This window comes from Bombina bombina, chromosome 4, assembly GCF_027579735.1.
Source record: "Bombina bombina isolate aBomBom1 chromosome 4, aBomBom1.pri, whole genome shotgun sequence".
Taxonomy (NCBI): domain Eukaryota; kingdom Metazoa; phylum Chordata; class Amphibia; order Anura; family Bombinatoridae; genus Bombina; species Bombina bombina.
In genome coordinates, this window is record NC_069502.1 from 304661615 (window position 1) to 304684394 (window position 22780).

Below are 22780 nucleotides of genomic sequence, written 5' to 3' on the forward strand. Positions count from 1 at the left end.
CAAATTGTATTAAATCTCTTGTGTTTATACTGACATTAATTTTCAGTTATTAGCCTGACCACATACTTCAGCTACTTTTGGCGTTCCTTTTCACACAACCCCTATAAGATTCAGAGTTTGTCAAACAAAATACATTTTTTTCTTCCAGTTATAGCTACTTTAACACTCAAACCTCTAATGCTTCATTTTTGTGTTCTATAAATCCAGTCAAATGGGTATTTTCTTTTATGCAATTTGATTTTCCTAGGTGGTGATAGTTAATGCAATTAAAGTAAAAAACACAGACAATAAGCTTATCGAGCTTAAAGGGACAGTCTACACCAGAATTTTTATTGTTTTAAAAGATAGATAATAACCAACACAGTTATAATAATATACTTTAATAATAATAATATACTTTACTTTAGATTATCTTGTATCTAAGCCTGGGCAAACTGCCCCTTTTTCAGTTCTTTTGACAGACTTGCAGTCTAGTCAATCAGTGCCTGCTCCCAGATAACTTCACATGCACGAGCACAGTGTTATCTATATGAAATATGTGAACTAACACCCTCTAGTGGTGAAAAACTGTTAAAATGCAATCTGAAAGAGGTGGGCTTCAAGGTCTAAGAAATTAGCATATGAACCTCCTCGGTTAAGCTTTTAACTAAGAATATCAAGAGAACAAAGCAAAATTGGTGATTAAAGTAAATTGGAAAATTGTTTAAAATTACATGCTCTATCTGATTCATGAAAGTTTATTTTGGCCTAGACTGTCCCTTTAATATGATTTAATATTTACATTATAATGTTGCCATTCTTCTCATACTGTTTTAATAGGTAAAGTATCCCTCTGCAGTTTAAAAAATAGTTGTTTTACTTACAGAGGCATAACTAGAAACCACAGGGCCCAGGTGCAAGGATTTGATACATATCTATTTATTGTATTTATTTTTTAACATTTAACACAAAAAAAATTTGAATCAGATTACATGTCTGCAAAAGGAGGTACCCTGTGTCGGCAGTCTGTGAGATGGTCTGATCCCCTATTACTGTATATAGTTACACTATTTAACCCATCAGTACTGTATATAGTGAGTCAGTGACACATTCTGTAATCTGCTGGTGAGATGGCTGGCCTGGCCCTACCCGCCCCAGTACTTTAAAAAAGTGACCACGGTAGTCTGTGACATAGTCCAGCCCCCTCGCGTAATGTATATAGTGGAACTGTATAGTGACACTGTTTACCCCCTCCCCCCATGCTGTAGTAACACGGTCTGTAATTTTCTGTTTCCACAAACATACACACACACACAGTCACATACACACAGTCACATACACACACACACACACATACATGCATAAATACACACACAGTCACATACATACATACATACATACATACACACATACACACACACACACACACACATAAACACCAATGGGTAAAACAGAAACACTAACCCCTCCCCTGTAGTCAGAGACACTAGTGAAGCATCATGTCACACTCACATGATATCAGTGCAGGCAGTGGCAGGTCAACGTTTTATATGAAAAAAAATTTTTTATTTTTTTTAAGCTGGGCCCACACCCTTGGGGGCCCAGTCACAATTGCAACCTCTGCACCCCCTGTAGTTTCACCCCTGTTTACTTCATTTTGCATTAGTTAATTGGAACCATATTTTTAAAATCAGAATATATTGTTTTTTTAGTGAAAACAGAATATTTACTTATGGTTACAAAATTATATTAAATATATCAATGTTTAAAAAGCTACTAAAACAAATACATAACACATTCCTATGCTGGCTGTGGCTGTTCAGGGGTTTGCATTTGATTCTGTTAATCACTGGCACTCTTAATAAAATCACAAGTATTTTATTTAACCTACACTAGACCAAAACACTTTTAACTAATCCATCCATAAAAGTGTAAGATTTCCCCAACAAAAAAAAAGATATTGGGTATTTCCAATGTCACAACTAAAAGCCACCCTCTTGTAACCTTTTGTATTATTATTTATTATTATTATTATTATTATCAGGTATTTTAAGAGTGCCAACAGATTCCGCAGCGCTATAAACATAGGCGGTACACAAGGTAACATTTATAGGGGTCAAATAGGTAGAGGTCCCTGCCGAGAGTTGCACTGTTGTTATCAACTCTTTGTATATATAATCCTGCCAGTAAAAACACGGAAACTTTGTATGTACAAATAAAGAATAATGGTGTCTGCTACTTGTAAATGTCTGTTGTATCATAATTGCTTCTTTTAGCATAGCCAGAAGCAAGTCTTATTCTTCATACACACTGTTCTACACATTCCATAAATAGTGATTAACCATATGGCCTGTAGCTACCTCTGTTTCCCACACTATCTTAAAGAAATAGTTTATATAGTTTTGGAAAGAATAAAAGGTGTAGGGGGAAAAAAGATTTGCACCTTAAAACCTAAATAGCTGCTTTTGCGTGCAGTTTTATATCTCTGCCTCTATATTACCTATATTAGAGCATTAAAATCTAAATTTTGTACCTAAGCATTCTTGCAAAGAGCTGGTGTAGCACTGGCTATACAGCTCACGCATTTTCAACAGGCCCTCTTATATTAGTACTGTCTTTGGGCAAGATTACAAGTTGCGCATTATGAGTTTTCCGCACGCGATATGGTCTTTTCGCAATCAATTTCTTTGGCACAGCTATTTCAAGTTGTGAAAAATCACAATTGCGTGTGCGCATTTGCCTTTTACGCAACAATCCTTTCCGTGCTCGAAGAGCTGTAGTTAACAGTTTTGTACAACATAAAAGTTTCACGAAACACTTCAAAAATACATTACAAGATACAGTTACACTCATATTAACATTGTCTAATAAAAATTATTTTATAAAAATATTGTACACAAAAGTTATAAGAGCTAAAAGAAAGGAGATCTCAGGTGTTAGAAAAAAAATGACATGGATTTTACATTGAGATACATACACATACATAGAGAAACATGGATTTATATGTATAGAGATATGTTTAACTATGGAGATAATGAAAAGATTGTACATTTCAATCTTATGCGCATTAAACAATATCTCAGAGGGATTTTTAATGAGAGATCTTGAGATATCTAGACATATATATAATCATATACATATCTCGCTATAAATAGATATATCAGTGAAAAAATCATCACATATATAGGGAAATATTTATTTAGAAATAAATAGAACATATTCCGTTAAGAAAACCTTTTCGCAATATAAAATATTCGCATTTTCATGTACACTTTTCGAGGAGAATACATCAAGGGCTTTGCGCAAGAGATTAGGGTTTTTATGTTCTTTTGCTATGTGTCTTCTCCATTGACTTTTATGGGGAATACGTGAAGACACACGCAATTTTGCTGTTTGGATTACGCAGCTAAACGCGCCGAAAAATAAGTTATTTTGCAGCTTGTAATAGCTGCGCAACTCCAAATGCGATAAAGCCAAAACACGAGCAGATTTGCCATGCGAGTTGTAATCTTGCCGTTTATTTTTTATTATTTTGAAAAATTATAGATTGAAAAATATTTTGTAAGTTTCAAGAGTTGTTTTTTGATAACTGAGATAAAATCTGCAATGCATGCTAAAGTAAAAATCTGAACAATAATCAACTTTACACAAATCGAAATCCAGTACTTTCATAGCAGTGTTATTTTATTTTTTACAAATTATACACCAGAGAAGAAATAAAACATCACCATTGTAGTACATTATACAGGCTCTAAGAGGACACAGCATATACTTAATCATTATTAGTGAAGTGCAATAAGAAAAAGAGATATAGCCATGTGCTTTGAGTCAGTGTATTTCCTTTTTGTTCCCATTCTTAATTGAATAGACCACTCATGGGTCTAGTTACTAAGGTTGATAGGAATAGTACTGGGAACTCAGAGCAAAAAATAGTAAAATAAGAAATAGGAAGAACAAAAGGAGCTGGGGGGGGGGGGGAGAGAGCAAAAGGAGCTGGAGGGGGGGGAGTGAAAATGGAAGAAAGAAAAAAGAGAACAGTGACCATGTGAGATATATATCTTGAAACCTTTAAGGATGTGGTTTAGGTTATACTAGGAAGTTGATAAAAATTAAAATTGGTGCTGGGCGTTAAAAATATATGTGCAACAACATAATGTATTTTGGTGCGTGAAACTTTGTGGGAATTAAAGATGAAGCATATAGATGCATTGTGAGCTATAACCCCGACACGGGGGTAGAAGGATTGATATTTATGGCTGCTGCCCTATTAAGTTTTTAAGCTATCCCACCCACCGCAGGCTTCACGGGGGGGAAGGGGGATCACGCCTTGAGCATTCTATCAAAACTAACCGATATGTTAAAAAGCAGCAGTCTCTATAAATAGCTCTAATGTTAATAATCCTCTGGTGCTAAATATACAGTAAAAATAAAAACAAAAATTGAGCTGCAAGGGAGAGTTTGCATACATGAACCCTACAACACAACATATCTTATTTAAGTTCTTTGGAAATGGCAGAACAAACACGCTACAATATTATCTAATGCAGTGCCGGACTCTATCATATATTTGAACTGATTTAGTCTCTAATAAAAAGATAACTTCCTATACCCCTAGAGTCTTAAAAATAGAACTTAAGAATTAGGGAACTTTGCAAAAGAAATTATTAACATATATAACGGGAAAAAGCCATAGTCTTCTGTGGGGCCAGGCTGGACAAGGGTGTATCGTCCGAGAGGGGCATCTGCAGCCTACCCCTCTCCTACTATTGGGAACTGGTCATCCCAATGAGAGAGTCTTATGCCCCCACCTGTGGTAGATGCAAATCTCCGCCATCTGTATCCGTCCGTTTTGTTAGGCCCCAGGTCTAAGAACGTAGCGGGGAGTCTCTTTGTCTTCTTTAGCGCCTGTTGCAAGGCCTCTGAGAGGATAATCTTCTCGACTCCGTGGGTATGCTCGGAGCCCTTCTGTACAACCTCTTGTAGCATAGGAGTATCGGCCATGTTACCCCGCTTAATCTTTATAGTTTTATCCGGCTTGGAGCTTCCAACTGGTCTGCTGTGCCATCTAGCAAGTGCCGGTGACTGCGGAGAGGTTGGTGTCGGGTAGTGATCCCTAATAAAAGTCGGAGCTAGTTTTCTTGGTAGACTTGCGTTCCGAATTAGATCTAGAGTCCTTTGGTAGATGTGGATCTCCGTGGCAGGGTATGATGCTGTGGCGCCCTGCGTAGTTTTTCCGAGGAGCGCTGCTAGGTGCTGTAGAGCCTTCGCCATTTTGGTTTCGGGTTGCTAAGGTTCTTTCTCTCTGGCTACTCGATGCATCAGAGGAGCAGAGTTTGTTCAGTAAGTAGTCATATGGTGCCCTGTCGAGCAGCCTCTCAAAGATTTTCTCCAGCTTTTCCATAGATGGTAGCAGGGGATGATACATTTCTGATTCTCCTGTAGTGATCTTTGTTAAAGATGATATAATAAAAAAAGTTCTACACACTGCCTACTATTATTGTGATTCTAAGATGTTGTCAGTTATATAAGTCCCAGTTGATTATAAATGATGAAGAGACTCAGTAAGCCGATGATCTCCGGCAGCACTGATAACCCGGCTCTTCCCGGGGGGAGGGTGGAAACCTGGCAATAGGCCGCTGCCTCAGGCCTTACTCCGAACTGTGTCCCCTATGTCATTAATACAGCAATATAAGATAGTGTTGAGTCCCAGACCGTGTTATTTTATTTTTTAATGCAATGCTTACAAATTTAAGATTAAACAAAAATATGGAGATGTTATTGTCCTTTTTATTAATGAAAGACGTCTCAGCTGCGACTGAACATCCATGTTATACTGGAAGGTTACTTTTTATTAGACAATAAGGGCTATATTGCAAGTGGATGCTATGCTAATGTGACCATGTGCGCATTTAAATAACCAGCCATTACAAGTGACTGGTTAATGCTCCAGCGAGCTTGCGGTTTCACTTTGTGTTTGCATCTCTGGTTAATGAAAAAAAAAGTAGCTTCAATTGTCCCCGAAATAAAAAGGACATTAGTTCAAAATAAAAAAAAATTATGTGCATCTTTATCCTATAATATAAAAGGCCAAGTCGGTTTGTCCGAAACTGTCATGCGCAGTAAAGACAGCACGAGGACAAACACACCTGGCCTTTGAGTCCCTAGATGATCTGCAACAAAAGTGGGCGTGACCAGGTGTGAAAGGGGGCGTGGTCGATGTGAATGGCCGTGAAGGGGGCGTGGTCGGGTGTGAAGGGGGCGTGTCTGGGCACGGTCGCGCGATAGAGGGGAGAGAGATAGAGAGGGGGGATAGATAGAGAGAGGGGGAGAGAGAGGGCGGAAAGAGAGAGGAGGGGAGAGAGAGGGGGGGAAGAGATGGGGGAGACAGAGAGAGGGGGGGGAGAGAGAGAGAGAGGGGGGAGAGAGAGAGAGGGGGGGGAGAGAGAGAGGGGGAAGAGAGAGAGAGGGGGGGAGAGAGAGAGAGGGGGGGAGAGAGAGCAAAAGAGAGAGCACAAAAGAGAGGGGAGGAGAAAGCGCAAAAGAGAGGGGGAGAGAGAGAGAGCGCAAAAGAGGGGGGAGAGAGAGCAAAAGAGAGAGAGAGAGAGCAAAAGAGGGGGGAGAGAGAGAGAGCAAAAAGAGGGGGGAGAGAGAGAGCACAAAAGAGATGGGGAAGAGAGCATAAAAGAGAGGGGGGAGAGAGCGCAAAAGAGAGGGGGGAGAGAGAGCACAAAAGAGAGGGGGGAGAGAGAGCACAAAAGAGAAGGGGGGAGAGAGAGTGCAAAAGATAGGGGGGAGAGATAGCGCAAAAGAGGGGGGAGAAAGAGAGCGGAAAAGAGAGGGGGGGAAGAGAGCAAAAGAGAGGGGGAGAGAGAGCGCAAAAGAGAGGGGGGAGAGTGCAAAAGAGAGGGGGGAGAGAGAGCGCAAAAAAGAGGGGGGAGAGAGAGCACAAAAGAGAGGGGGGAGAGAGAACGCAAAAGAGAGGGGAGAGAGAGAGCGCAAAAGAGAGGGGAGAGAGCACAAAAGAGAGGGGGAGAGAGAGCACAAAAGAGAGGGAGGAGAAAGAGCGCAAAAGAGAGGGGAGAGAGAGAGGGGGGAGAGAGTGCAAAAGAGATGGGGGAGCAAGCGCAAAAGAGAGGGGGAGAGAGAGAGTGGAAAAGAGAGGGGGAGAGAGAGAGCGCAAAAGAGAGGGGGAAGAGAGAGAGCGCAAAAGAGAGGGGGAGAGAGCGCAAAAGAGAGGTTGAGAGAGAGAGCTTAAAAGAGAGGGGGAGAGAGAGAGCTCAAAAAAGAGGGGGAGAGAGAGAGCAAAAGAGAGGGGGGAGAAAGAGAGCGCAAAAGAGGGGGGAGAGAGAGAGCGCAAAAGAGAGGGGGGAAGAGCGCAAAAGAGAGGGGGGAGAGAGAGCGCAAAAGAGAGGGGGAGAGAGTGCAAAAGAGGGGGGAAGAGAGCAAAAGAGAGGGAGCACAAAAGAGAGGGGGAGAGAGAGAGTGCAAAAGAGAGGGGAGAGAGAGAGCGCAAAAGAGAGGGGGGAGAGAGAGAGCGCAAAAAAGAGGGAGAGAGAGAGAGCAAAAGAGAGGGGGGAAAGAGAGCGCAAAAGAGAGGGGGAGAGAAAGAGCTCAAAAGAGAGAGGGAGAGAGAGAGCTCAAAAGAGAGGGGGAGAGAGAGAGCAAAAGAGAGGGGGGAGAGAGAGCAAAAGAGAGGGGGGAGGGAGAGAGCGCAAGGGGTGGGACCGCTGTACTGCAAAAAATGGCCCGTGTGAACTGGCTTTAGGACTAGTTTTTAAAATAAATAACTGCATGAAGCAGTGAGGGGATGTGAGGTGTTTGAAAAAAAACGGCACTGAAAGTGCCTTTACATTAAGGTCAATGGGGGACTGTGTTTTTACTTTAAATATATATGTATATGCTTATATACATACATCTTTAGGTGTTAATATGTGTATATAGACATATAAACACATATACTGTATGTATATATTCAAATACATATATATTTTTATTTTGCTGCCCAACGCTGTGCGATTTACCCCCTGCGCTGTGCTAGGTGGTTTGCCATGTCTAATGGCATGAAAACGAGGCTCCCATTCAAGCCTATGGAAGCACACTCTAATGAGCACAAGGCTTCCGGGCAATGCGAACAAGAGGTAGTGTTTGCATTGCGCCTGACTCATAATACCAGCACACATTTACTTGTGCTGGTATTACTGAAAGTACAATATTGCTCTCCACTCGTAATCTAGGCCTAAATTAGAGAGTGTAAAAACTAAAGCTATGATTATATTTAGTATGCACTGTTGGGATTGGCTCATTGCTGTCACATGATGTATCAGGAAGGGAAATGTAACCAACTTTGACATTTGTCAGAAAAAGATCTACTACTTATTTGAAATTCAAACCAAGTGCTTTTTCATTGTCTTTTTATTATGCGTTTATTGAATATGTTATTATATTGTGTTTACAGGTCCTTAAACATGTCCTGGTGGTGATGAGAAGGTTAGTAACACATACAATGTATTAAAAGGCATATACTGGCACTTGCAAATGGTAAATAAATGGCATATGTATAGTAAAAACAGAGCTCTTTTGATGTTTATTTGACTAAAAATAAATGTGTGTGTAATCTTTCTAATAATAAGATATAATTTACAATGTGTAAATATACAGCAGCATAACAAGGGGGGCAGAGGAGTGCAGTTGTCCCCTGATGCTGGTCTAATGGGGCACTTTGTCCTATCAGCCGCTGCTCACCGCCAGTTTAAATGCACTAGCGTTTGCGGGCTGAGGTGTATCAGTGAGGTCTACACTACTGGGAACAACAATTCTCAGCTGTAACAGGGTGTGACCAAAGGAGTAGAGGAAGTGTGTGAGTGTGAGGCTGTCCTGGAGAGCTGATAAAATATAGGCCCAGGGTGCCCTTGCTGTGCCTCTGCACTTGCATAAAAATACCTGACACCCTTTACCACATTTTAAAAACCTTAAAATTGTTGTAAGCCCTAGGTATGGAGAACAGTGTCCTTTTTAGGATGAACTTGAATTAAAGCTTTCAAATAAACCATCCAATTAAGTTAAAATAAAATAATAACAAAAAACAACCACAACTGGTTTGTTCTTGAATTGGGACATACTTTATTGTTTCTTTAAGCATGAACGTGCAGCCAAAATCTAATGTTTGTGCACTAAATGATTTATGTCAAATGTGTATTTACCCTCAAAATCATAGATATGGAAAAACACAGTCAAAACATTGTACTATACTGTTTAAAGTATACTAAAAATGTGCCTACACAATTCAACAAAAAGTTTTTGTGGAGAAACCCTCTTTGGATTTAAAAGGATATGTAAAATAAAATTGCAACTCTGTAACAGAAAAAAACAAACAAAAAAAAACTGTGAAAACCCTTTTCTTTAAGTTTGAAATCTTTGGGCTTTCTAATTCCCGTAAGAATTGGAAGTGCGAACTTCTTGTGCCTCACACTCAAATATTGTACACACACATTGTTTGCTCACTTAAGAGTCATATACTGTATATCTGTCCCTAAATGGCTTCAGTAGGGTGGATAAAGGTTAGGGCATTGCCCATAACTTTATGGAGACTACAATCTTATACGTATTTCTTCAATTTTAGACAATTCATTCAATTTTAAGAAACACATCTGCATCTTTTTTAAGTTCACCTTTGCTTATAGCTAACATCTATTTTGTATTTAATTTCCCTTTAATGAGCAATGAGAATGTTTTCTTTAAAAAGCCCAGTAAATGTATAAAGAAATGGACATGCCCCTATTGGTATGTGTCACGCCGCTCTAGCTGTTGCCAGGGACGCGACACTTGCTGCTCTGGCTGTTGCTAGGAAGGAAGTCGGCTCCTGTGTGTGTGTGGCGGTGACATCATCGCTGCACGTCTCTCCTCTGGAGCCGGTCATGATCTCCTGTGGCGCGAATCCTGAACCACCTATGTAAGTTGCTCACTTTCTACCTATCACTGCCCAAGTATAGGTGTTACTGTGTGTGCTCCTGGGTGCAATTCTCTGTATGTGCTGAATTGTTAACGTTACTGAACTCTGCCTGTCTGACTACTCTGCTTGCTTAACCCCTAAAGAACTATATTGCCATAACGTTACTGAACTCTGCCTGTCTGACTACTCTGCTTGCTTAACCCCTAAAACACTGGATTGCCATACTGTTGCTAAACTCTGCCTGTCTGACCACTCTGCCTGCTTAACCCTTGAACTATTGGATTGCTATACTAGTACCAAACTCTGCCTGTCTGACCACTCTATTGTTTTATCCCTGAACTATTATATTACTGGTTTTCCTTTGTTCCTGATTCCTGCCTGTTTCCGGTCCTTCTATTGGTTTATCCTTGAACTGCCATTCCGCTGGATTTCCTTCCTGTTACGGCTAAAGACTACCCTGCCTACTGTGAGTACCACTTACCTCATTTTGCAAACTTTCTCTGCTCTGGGATTTTCCTATAATTTTAGCTTGATGCCGGGATAAGAAGACTACTGGCCAAGTTTGGTCTGATAGTGGAATATCCCATGAGCATTACATTATACTTGGGCCATGGACCCAAATCAGGTAGCAAGAGCAGTTTATCTCCAAGGACAGATATTCGGGAACCCATACAGCACAATTGCAGAGTGTGGATTCTAAACTAGAGGCTATAACTGCTAAGCTCTCCTAACTAGTTGCAGTGAAGGATACCGTTCCTGTTGTTACACCGCCGTTCTCTGCTCCTAGTGCTGCAGCTTCTTCCCCTGCTTTTGGAAGTATACCCCAGATACCATTGCCTGACAAATATGAAGGTACTACTGATTGTAGGGATTTTCTTAACCAGTGAAAGCTGCACTTTAGCAATGATCCTCACACCTTCTAGTCTCATCAGTCAAAGGTCACCTTTATCATTTCCTTACTGAAAGACAAGGCCCTAGCCAGGGTCTCCCCCCTTTTGGAACAGAACGCTCAACTCCTGAACGATGCTGATGCTTTCATTTCTGCATTATCTGCTGTGTTTGAGACTGGATCTCCCTAGAGTAATCAAACTGTGGCACAATATACCATTGAATTTCGCACCTTGGCACTTGAGACTACTTGGGATGGCAGTGCTCTCAAGGCGGCCTTTAGGATAGGTTTGCATGAACGCATCAAGGATGAACTTACTTATCATGATGTCCCTTCCTCCTTGGATTACTTTATAAAACTTTGTATCAGACTAGATTCTTGCTTTCAGGAGAGACAAGCTGAGAGAGACAGAACTCGTAGAATCCTTCCCTCCTACTCGTCCGGTCTCTACACTGTCCTCTACCCCTCCAGCACCTCCAGTTCCCTCAGTAGAGGAACCTATGGATCTCTCCTCCTTCAAACCCACAGAGTCTGAAAGACAGAGAAGAAGGAGATTGAGACTATGGGGCATATCTATCAAGCTCCGTATGGAGCTTGAAGCCCCGTGTTTCTGGCGAGCCTTCAGGAGGCGGACAAACATCGCCGCAATTCAACCTGATTGAATACAATCAGGTTGATTGACACCCTCCTGCTAACAGCCGATTGGCCGCAAATCTGCAGGGGGCGGTGTTGCAAAAGCAGTTCACAAGAGCTGCTGGTGCAATGCTGAATGCGGAGAGCGTATTGCTCTCCGCATTCAGCAAGGTCTGTCGGACATGATCTGCAATGTTGGATCATGTCAGACAGGCTTTTCATAAATAGGCCCCTATGCTTTTATTGTGGCTCTAGCTCCCACCAACTAAAGAATTGTGATATTCGGCCGGGAAAAGCCAATGCTTAGAGGATAATACTGGGGTACCTTTAATCATGGTCACTACTAAATCCCCTCACTACTAAATCCCCTGTTACCCTTACCTTCCTTCAGAATTCTGTCCACGCTCATGCTTTCATTGATTCAGGGGCAGCTGGAAATTTTCTGGATCATCGTTTTATGATTCAGGCAGGGTTGCCTTTTCTGCAGAAAAGACATTGGGGTCAATTTATTAAGCATACGCTGTCGGCATTTATAATTGGACCAGCAATTCTGGTGAACTGCTGGTGCAATGCCACCCCCTGCAGATTTGTGGCTAGCAGGGGGTGTCAAGCAACCCGATCGTATCCAATTGGGCTGATTGCTGTCCGTCTTAGGATTGCTGCTTCTTAACTTCCGCTTAAGGCGGACCTGAAGCGGAGTGGGTCAGAAGCAACATCCGCTGCTTCATAAATCCCCCCCATTGTCTCAAAATAACTACTCTGGATGGCACTCCCCTTGGTTCAGGGTTAATCCATTTCAAATCAGCACCCCTAACCCTGACTGTGGGAGTCCTTCATTTTTAACAGTTGCAGTTTGATGTCATTCATTTCCCAGCACAGCCTGTCATCCTTGGTCTTCCTTGGCTTCGTATACACAATCCACAGTTCGACTGGGCTGAGGGACAGTTGGCCTCCTGGGGTACCTCCTGCTTCCACTCCTGCTACAGACCCCTTTAAGCCTTCCCTCAGTTTATGTGGATTTCACATATGTGTTTGAAAAGAAAGCCGTGGATGTGCTGCCACCCCACCATCCTTACAACTGCAAAATTGACCTCTTTCCTGGAGCCACACTTCCTAAAGGGAGGACTTATCCACTCTCCAAAGCTGAAACCAAGTCCATGGAGGAGTATATTCAAGAGAACGTAGCTAAAGGTTTCATTCGCCCTTCCTCCTCTCCTGCAGGGGGTGGCTTCTTTTTCATCAGTAAGAAGGATGGTGGGCTCAGACCCTGTATTGACTACAGAGCCTTAAACAACATCACTATCAAGAATCGCTAGCCCATTCCTTTTATCACTGAACTTTATGATTCACTTCAGAATGCTTGCTACTTCACCAAGCTTGACCTACGTGGGGTGTACAATCTGATTCGTATCTTCCCAGGGCATGAATTGAAGACCGCTTTCAGCACAAGATCAGGGCATTACGAATACCTTGTAGTGCCCTTTGGGCTGTGTAATGCCCCTGCAGTCTTCCAGGCATTTGTCAACAATGTCTTCCGTGACCTTCTCAATCGCACTGTCATCGTCTACCTGGATGATATCCTTATTTTCTCCTCCACCCTGGAGATGCATCATGAACACGTGAGACAGGTACTTCTATGTCTTAGAGACAATTCTCTGGTAGCCAATCTGGAAAAATGTGAGTTTGATCAAGTTCAGATCCAGTTATTTGGCTATGTCATCTCAAAGGAGGGTTTTGCCATGGTTCCTTCTAAGCTCACCGCAGGTCTGGAATGGCCTCAACCCACTTCATTAAAGGAACTACAGAGATTCTTGAGGTTCTCCAATTATTACCACAAGTTTATAAATAACTTTTCCCAAATAGTCGCTCCACTCACTGAGTTGACAAAACAGAACAAAGACTGTAAAAATTGGCCTCCTGAATCCTTAGATGCATTCTCTCATCTGAAAAAGGCCTTTTGTTCTGCTCCTGTGCTCCACCATCTGAATCCTGACCTGCAGTTCACTTTAGAGATTGATGCCTCTGAGATAGGAGCTAGAGCAGATCTAACCCAAAGGGATCCCTCGATCTCCAAGTTGCACTCTGTAGTCCTTTTCTCTAAATGCTTTACTCCTACAGAGAATAATTACAACATGGGAAATCATGAACCCTTAGCCATTAAAATGCCACTGACTGAATGGCGTCATTGGATAGAGGGTACCTCCAATCCCATTCAATTCTCACTGACCACAAGAATTTGACGTACCTAGAGACTGTTCATCGACTCAATCCTCAACCGGCCAGGTGGGCCTTGTTCTTTTCCCTGTTTTAACTTTGTGGTCTTTTATCTTCCTGGGATCAAAAACAAGAAGGCTGATGCCCTTTCCCATCAGTTTCCTCAGTCTAGTGATTCCTCTGAAACTCCTATTGAACACATCATACCCCCCTCCTGTGTGGTTGCTCAACTGAACACATTTCTTCTTCAAAGACTTCAACGTGCCCAGTCTAGAAAGCCTCCTGAAGCCCCCGTGGCTCCTGATATCTTCTTTGTACCTCTGAACCTACACACTCCTGTGCTATCCTGAGTAAATGATAGTAAACTTTCAGGACATCCATGTTTGACAAGGACTTTTAAGCTTCTTTCCTGACATGTATGGTGGCCTACTATGAAGTCTGACACTCAGGATTATGTGATTATTGTTGCTGCCAACAAAACTACCTGATCCTTGCCTCCTGGCTTACTCCAACAGTTGTCCATTCCCAAACAACTGTGGGCACACATAACAATGGACTTCATTGTGGACCTCCCTCCTTCTTACCATCATATGGCTATCTGGGTTGTGGTGGATCAATTTTCCAGACTGGCACATTTTGTACCCATAAAGAAATTGCCATCTGCCCAAGAATTATCGTCTCTTCTTCTGTTGCATGTGGTACGACTTCATAGCAATCCTGTAAATATTGTTTCTGACAGGAGGTCCATCATACAGTTATCTGGGTTGTGCTGGATCAATTTTACAGACTGGCTCATTTTGTACCCATAATGAAACTGCCATCTGTCCAAGAATTATCGTCTCTTCTGGCTATTATCCTCAGACTAATGGGCTAACTGAGAGAGTAAATCAAGATCTCGAAGCCTATCTCAGAACCTTTGTTAATTCTCTCCATACCAACTGGTCTGAGTTGTTACCCCTAGCTGAGCTGGCAAGGAACACTCATTGGTACTCTTCTCTACGATGTTCTCCATTTCAACCCGCAGCAGGTTACCAACCACGTGTCTTTCCGCTTTCTGCTCAGTCCACAGGAGTTCCTGCTGCAGACCGACACGTTACTAATCTCACCATTCATTGCCAACGTATTTGCTCTCAGTTACGTTCAGTCATCTCCAGATACAAGAGGTTTGCTGATCATCATCGAGCTACTGTTCGTGTCATTTTGGTAGGAGAACTTGTCTGGGTCTCTACTCGACATATTCGTCTATCTCAACCCAGTCACAAATTAGGACCTAGGTTTATCGGTCCTAACACAAGTCCTGAAAAGACTGTCTCCTGTTGCCTACAAAGTGGCCTTGCCCAGAACCCTGCGCATACACCCTGTCTTCCACATCTCACTACTCAAGTCCCACATCAAGAATAGATATACTCAGCTCCTCCTCCTCCGCTCCTGGTCCATGGTGACCCTAAATATGAGCTTGCTAAGATCCTGGACTCCAGATACAGGCGCAGACAACTACAGTATCTTGTACATTGGAAGGGTTACTCTGTGGCAGATCATTCCTGGGTTCCTGCCCATGATGTGCATGCTCCATTTTTGGTCTCCGAATTCCATGCTGCTCATCCTTTGAAGCCGACTCCAGTTCCTGGAGGGAACCCTTGAGAGGGGGTTTTGTCACGCCGCTCTGGCTGTTGCCAGGGACGCGGCGCTTGCTGCTCTGGCTGTTGCTAGTTAGAAAGTTGGCTCCTGTGGACATGCGGCGGTGACGTCATCTCTGCACGGCTCTTTTCCTCTGGAGCCAGTCAAGATCTCCTGTGGCGCGAATCCTGAACCTATGTAGGTTGCTCACTTTCTACCTATCACTGCCCAAGTATAGGTGATACTGTGTGTGCTCCAGGGTGCGATTCTCTGTATATGCTGGATTGTTAACGTTACTGAACTCTGCCTGTCTGACTACTCTGCTTACTTAACCCCTAAAGAACTGGATTGCTGTAGCGTTACTGAACTCTGCCTGTCTGACTACTCTGCTTGCTTAACCCCTAAAGAACTGGATTGCCATAACATTACTGAACTCTGCCTGTCTGACTACTCTGCTTGCTTAACCCCTAAAGAACTGGATTGCCATAACGTTACTTAACTCTGCCTGTCTGACCACTCTGCCTGCTTAACCCTTGAACTATTGGATTGCTATACTGGCACCGAACTCTGCCTGCCTGACCACTCTATTGGTTTATCCCTGAGTTATTATATTACTGGTTCTCCTTTGTTCCTGATTCCTGCCTGTTTCCGGTCCTTCTATTGGTTTATCCTTGAACTGCCATTTCGCTGGATTTCCTTCCTGTTACCGCTAAAGACTACCCTGCCTACTGTGAGTACCGCTTACCTCATTTTGCAAACCTTCTCTGCTCTGGGATATTTCCTATCATTTTAGCTTGACACCAGGATAAGAAGACTACTGGCCAAGTTTGGTCTGATAGTGGAATATCCTACGAGCATTACAGTATGCATATTGTATGCATTTACCACCTTAGAAGACACATTTTTAGTCTCTTTAGCAATGTATTCTGATAACATTCTGGTGTTTTATTTATTATCTACTTCTGAGAAATTCACTTTTGTTGATATTTAATATGGAGATCTGCTTGCTCAGTCCCTAAGCACTTTATGGGTTAGTATCATATTAATCTGTGAAGCATTTTATCCTTTGCTCAAGGCATATTTCAGATACATTTTAAGCTATGAGAGTTATTTCTTTCAAAATGTTCAGTTGGTTCTCTATCTGCTTCTGTGACTGCTAGAAGCAAAAAAAGGTTAAGCTACCCCTATCATTCTTCAAATTTTCCTTCTATAAATGCTTGTTAAGTTTATAACATTCCATTCTTTCCTCTGAGACATTTTCAATATTTAGGTGGAAAATGAAGCCTATTTGGTATTTTCCTTTTCATAACATAACTATTAGATCAGGTCTATACTAATCAGATATACAGACATCCAGGGGAAATGGGATACAAAGAAGAAATGGTGACTTTAAGCTTATTTATAGCTGCATTTCATATGTCCATAGCATTTTGTATCTGAAAATCCAAATTCTAAAAAAATAGTAATCACTTGTAAAAGCAATAGATATACTGATATATTTTGTGTTTGAGTAAAGCTTCACTAGGCTCCCCAAGTGCAATAATATCAAAGGATAATTCAACAAAAAATGTTAAATATTTTCTCTACAGTTCTCTAAAACCTATTTTTCAGTTGTCATGGCTACAAAAGTCTTTTTTCTGCAATATATAAACCTTGCTTCATTTACACATATATTACACTTATATATATCACACAAGAAGATTAATCAGTAGCTTATTTCATACAATATTCTGTCATAAAAACTATAGTAAATCCTTTTATGTATGGTCTAATAAAAATGTATATATTTATTTCTATATTATATTCAATATTCATTATAGAACTGCTATTTTAAACAAAAAGTATATTATCTTTCCACAACCTATATAAAACTTAGAACTAATGGCAAACATTAGTATCTATTACAGGAAATATGATTGCATTTTTCTCTGGCGGGTATAGATAATATAACAATACATTTAATTGTTTTTATGTTTTGAATACAGCTGTATGTTATATAGCACAGGTAGATCAACCGGTAATATGCAATGTGCTTAGAATAAAGGTTGTTTCCTTACGGCTGATAACACAACACAAAATATCACATAAAAGTATGTAGGGATTGCAAATTTGTTATTATTTTTATTTTTTTACATGGACAAGGATTTGTATAGATTAATTATACATTAATAGTGGGGGTTTTATAAAAGGGATATTTTTTTCTAAGATTTAAATAAATATGAAAAAATATTAATTTAATCTGTTTATAGATAAAGTTACTAAAAAAATGGCAAATCCTGTTTCTCCAAAGAAACTGAAAAAGGAAAACTAGACAATTTTAACACTAATACATATTGCACATATCTGACTGTGAAAAGCCCAAACATGAGAGCAAATACTAGTGTAAAATAGGTGCAAGAAACATAAAAAAACGAAGTTGTATAATAATGGAAATAAATATAATGTAATATAGGCCCTTAGTTCCTTGGATAAAACATTGCATATTTGGAGGTCCGGAAACCAAGCAGATCTCTCATCTCATTCCTGAACTTTGATAGATCCTGACGCAGCTCGTTTAGGTTCTCCACTGTAGCCTGGTCTGTGCTTTGCATCTTCTGTCTCATGGACGTTAAGTATCGATGCACAAGACAACACATCACTTTCTGGTAGTTTTCATCTCTTTTTTGTTTCAGACTCCGCCATTCCTATAATGAGATGCAACCAATGTGGTTAGGATGTTACAAATATGTTACTTCACCATTAGAACGTAAACACTTCTGTTTTATGTTATTAGATGACCACATCAATAGGATTACAAGTTCAGAGCTAACAGTCAATAAGTGTTATTAAATTATTACATACTGTAATAATAATATATATATATATATATATATATATATATATATATATATATATATATATATATATATCCTAACAAATCCCAAAGAACCGCACCCTCTGTTTAGAAGCTATTTAATGATAAACTTTTTCGGGGTCTCCCCCGTCCTCAGATCATATAACATTATATATATATATTTTGTAGTGTAAAATTTAAATGCTTTATTTCACTAGAGCTTTTTTTTATATTCTTCTTCTTCTTGTATGTGCAACCCCAGGGATTAAATGCATAGTCAAAGTTGTGCTTCTGTGCCGTTCCAGATATAGCAAAATGAGCAAATGAAAAGCAGTCATACGCACATATGCTCTAATCACTTGCCTTGCCCTCATCTGGAGCAGAAACAAGGTGGACCAGGAGTGCAGCTTTAACTAACTATTGTTTTACTTCTAAATAGAAATAGAGGTTGTTGTTTTTTTACACTAAGGACCTATGTCCTTATAAACGTGTACAGTATATAGTCAAACACAATACATAACTAGTGAAATAATGAAGGCACAAAATGATGTAGATAACCTTGGGCTGAGCTAAATATGTAAACCTCTCATAATCAAAGCCAGGATTAAACCACTTTAGTGGTCTACAAGATTCAAGGCCTCATGATCTAAAGTTCTTCTCTAATGAGATTATGAAAGACGTCTCATCAATACTGTGAGGTCCCTGAAATAATTTTAGATAAGCATATTGTAGCATTAGAGCTGTTTATTTAGCTATGCCTGCTTATCACCGACTATTTCATTGTATCTGAATCTCAGCAAACCAGTAGACTTCTTGTTCTATTTTCCTTATGCTGGTTAACTTTTCATGTAAATAAACTTTCTGTTTATTTCATCCCTGTCTCCATGGTTTAAGTTCCTGCATCTGAGTTCCACACAACAGACCCTTATCTCACGGAAGGCTTGTCCTGATCCGGAACTGTGATTTCTTGTAAAATGAAATGCATCTTAGTGCGCTACAACAGCTGTTCTTCTTAAAGGCTTCTGTCTAAGGTCTTTCTATATCCTATTGTCTTTTTTATAAAAAGTTTTCTCCTGCTAAAGTAAATTGCATTGAGGATGGGTCCTAAATTTTGACATCTACATAGGTCACATCTTTGGTCAGCTAAACATTTAAAGCCCAAGCAAGTTCCAGATTATTATTATTTTCAGTTATTTGTAGAGCACCAACAGATTCCGCAGTGCAAAAGACATGGGTCTAATATGCAAGGTGACAATTATGGGAGACAAAGGAATAGAGGGCCCAGCCAAGAATTAAATTGTTGTAAATCATCTCTCATGAAGGTGAGCTACAAAGCAGCTAGGCTCATAGGCTTACATGCTAAGGGGGTTTAAGGGGATAGCTAAAAGGAGGAGAGGAACTAAGATAAGAAAACGTTAGTGTATATTATACACTATTTATTGTCCTGGATCATAGAATGCCAAAGTAGATGCTTATCCAGAATAAAGATGTCCAATGTTTACACTTTGGAGCTACTCTTCCTATTTTTGAAGATAAGATCAGCAGATACATGCAGTTCACCTAGATCTTCCTGATGACTTGTGCTGTTCGCTAATACGTGTGGTGTAAGCCTGTAATTCAAGTCTGCTAATCAATTTTCTGTTGGCCATATCCACCATAAACCTAGACTTTGTTTAACTTAACTTAATTAAAATATTTCATACAATTATGTCTGATCATCACTTCAACCTTTGTTCATAATGTCCAGAAATCCCAACCACTATACTAGATATACTTCTGTTGTTACTACTGGGTATTATAAGTTGGGTTCAAGACTTAACTAGTGCTTGATGACCGATCACAATCTTGTTGCCAGGATGTCACTGGTAGTGGTTCTGTACATACCAAGATCTCACCAACATGATACCCAGTGCAGGCTCACTGTGGCCTATCAATCTCAATTTAAAGGGAAATTCCAGCAAAAATTGGAATCCACATGGATGCATTAATGTTTTGAATTGAAGCATTTTTGTAATATACATGTATTAGTTAAATACTTCTAATAAAAGCTATTTAAGTATGCACCGTGCACCAAAATTTTAAACACAACACTTTCTCAGAGAGCCTAAGGTACTTGTAACATCAGGTAATGACTCAATTTGTTAATTGCTGACATTATACAAGCCCTACTGGCGCTCTGAGCAACTGCAGTACTTAAAATGCTGGTGCACTGAGAATATCTAGTTATGCTTCACATGCATGTGTAGAGAAAAAATGCACACTAAAACAGTAGTATATTGCAAATATGTTTCTACTCAAAGATGTAATTCATCTTTGTGCACTTAAAGTTTGACCAGAATGTCCCTTTAAAGTGAATGTAAGCTTTCAAGAATGAGTGTCCGGTTTTTAAAAATACTATTAAAAACAGGGGCACTTTCATTCATGAAAATTTACATTTCACCCGTTTTCTTAAAATACTTACCTTTTCTTCTTGAAGCCGCTCTAGCGCTTCACCAGCCCGTCGCAAGCCTCTTCATACGTCAGCAATGGTAATTCCGGCATCCTCCAATCACGGCTTCCCCCCAGGGGGATCATTGCCTGAAGCAATGCCGTGTTTGGAGGAAGCCGGTTTCGTCATTGCTGGGTAAGTTAACCAGAAAGAAGCAGACGGGGGCATCATTTCAGAACGGCGATCCAGCGTTTCAGAAGAAAAAGGTAAGTATTTTTAAAATCTGGTGCAATGTCAATTTTCATAAATGAAAGTGCCCCTGTTTTTAATAGTTTTTTTTTTTTTTTTTTAAACGACACTTTCACATGAAAATTGACTAGTTATCAAGCTCCGTATGGAGCTTGAAGGCCCATGTTTCTGGAGAGCCTTTAGGCTCGCCAGAAACACCAGTTATGAAGCAGCGGTCTGCAGCGGGCGGCGTTGCACCAGCAGTTCACAAGAGCTGCTGGTGCAATGCTGAATGAGGAGAGCGTATTGCTCTTCGCATTCAGCGATGTCTGTCGGACCTGATCCACTGATCGGATCATGTCGGACAGAGGGTTGATAAATCGTCCCCTAACGCTAGTGTTAGTGTTAGGTTAGGCACTGGAGCTATGGTTAACCACTTTACAAGAGAGGCCTGAAGCCCGATGCTTCATAATGTGTTGTAAAATGTTCTGGCATCCATGAGGTTAATGTGAGTTTGCACACCCCAGTGGCAATGTTTTTCTTTAATATATATATATATTTATATATATATACAATGTATAGTGGGATCCAGCACTCACTCCAATACAACAACCGCCGGGGTTTACTCAAATATATCATAGATAAAGTTCACAAAGTAGACACTCTCCATGTTCAAAACATAAACACAATGTTTAATAAGTAAACGTTTTCAGGGGGCTCCACCGTCCTCAGACGTACCATTTACTTACCATTTATTTATTATTTACTTTGTGGACTTTATATATATATATATATATATATATATATACAAAACACGGAAGGGAACTGCACTCTCATACCGGACCGGGTACACATCCTATGACCCTGCAACATGCTCAGCCCTGGGTGCCACTGGCACTCACAGGAAGCTGTGCTGTCCCCAGAGCCACAAGCAGTTAACCCCAGACAGGTCTGGGTGCAAGAACCATAGGGAAAATTACAAAACAAATTAATACAACACACAGAGAAAACCCAGCACTCACTTACAAGCTCTCAGCTAAGATTTAAAAGCAAAAATGGAAAGGTTAGTCACCGCATCTGGCCAAATGGGACAAGCTCAGGTACCACGTCAAGGTCCTCTCCAATACCTGAGACCCTAAAACAGCCACACAATGCAAGCTTTCAAATCCAAACAAACTGAAAACAAAAAAAGGGTGCACAGGAATATGTAATCACCCTAGACATATAAAAAACACGGAAGGGAACTGCACTCTCATACCGGACCGGGTACACATCCTATGACCCTGCAACATGCTCAGCCCTGGGTGCCACTGGCACTCACAGGAAGCTGTGCTGTCCCCAGAGCCACAAGCAGTTAACCCCAGACAGGTCTGGGTGCAAGAACCATAGGGAAAATTACAAAACAAATTAATACAACACACAGAGAAAACCCAGCACTCACTTACAAGCTCTCAGCTAAGATTTAAAAGCAAAAATGGAAAGGTTAGTCACCGCATCTGGCCAAATGGGACAAGCTCAGGTACCACGTCAAGGTCCTCTCCAATACCTGAGACCCTAAAACAGCCACACAATGCAAGCTTTCAAATCCAAACAAACTGAAAACAAAAAAAGGGTGCACAGGAATATGTAATCACCCTAGACATATACAAAACACGGAAGGGAACTGCACTCTCATACCGGACCGGGTACACATCCTATGACCCTGCAACATGCTCAGCCCTGGTTGTGGCTCTGGGGACAGCACAGCTTCCTGTGAGTGCCAGTGGCACCCAGGGCAACTTCGTCTCTCAGACGACACAAGCTGTTTCCATACCGCATCCGACACCAGATGCTCACGGCATGGCCTCAGAGCCTTCACAGGGGAGAGGGATGACGGTGGCAGCGAAACCCAAAACAAGTACCTACAACATGAACATGTGGCCGAGTGCAACACTGGAGGTGAGACCACAGTCATCGTCTCTGCTGCACCCGGTGTCGCACCTGGAGTGTGGACCGAGCCGATATAGTAAC

At 40.9% G+C, this 22780-nt stretch overlaps 1 protein-coding gene across 1 annotated transcript in view; it reads right to left on the bottom strand.

The window, feature by feature from the left end:
- Positions 1 to 17376: 17376 nt before the first annotated feature.
- Positions 17377 to 22780, bottom strand: part of TRPC1 (transient receptor potential cation channel subfamily C member 1) — a 174785-nt gene continuing 169381 nt past the window's right edge. Inside the window, exon 13 of the mRNA XM_053709004.1 lies at positions 17377 to 17965. Coding sequence (XP_053564979.1) covers positions 17738 to 17965 — 228 coding nt within the window. The 3' untranslated portion in view covers positions 17377 to 17737. The remainder of the gene's footprint in view (positions 17966 to 22780) is intronic.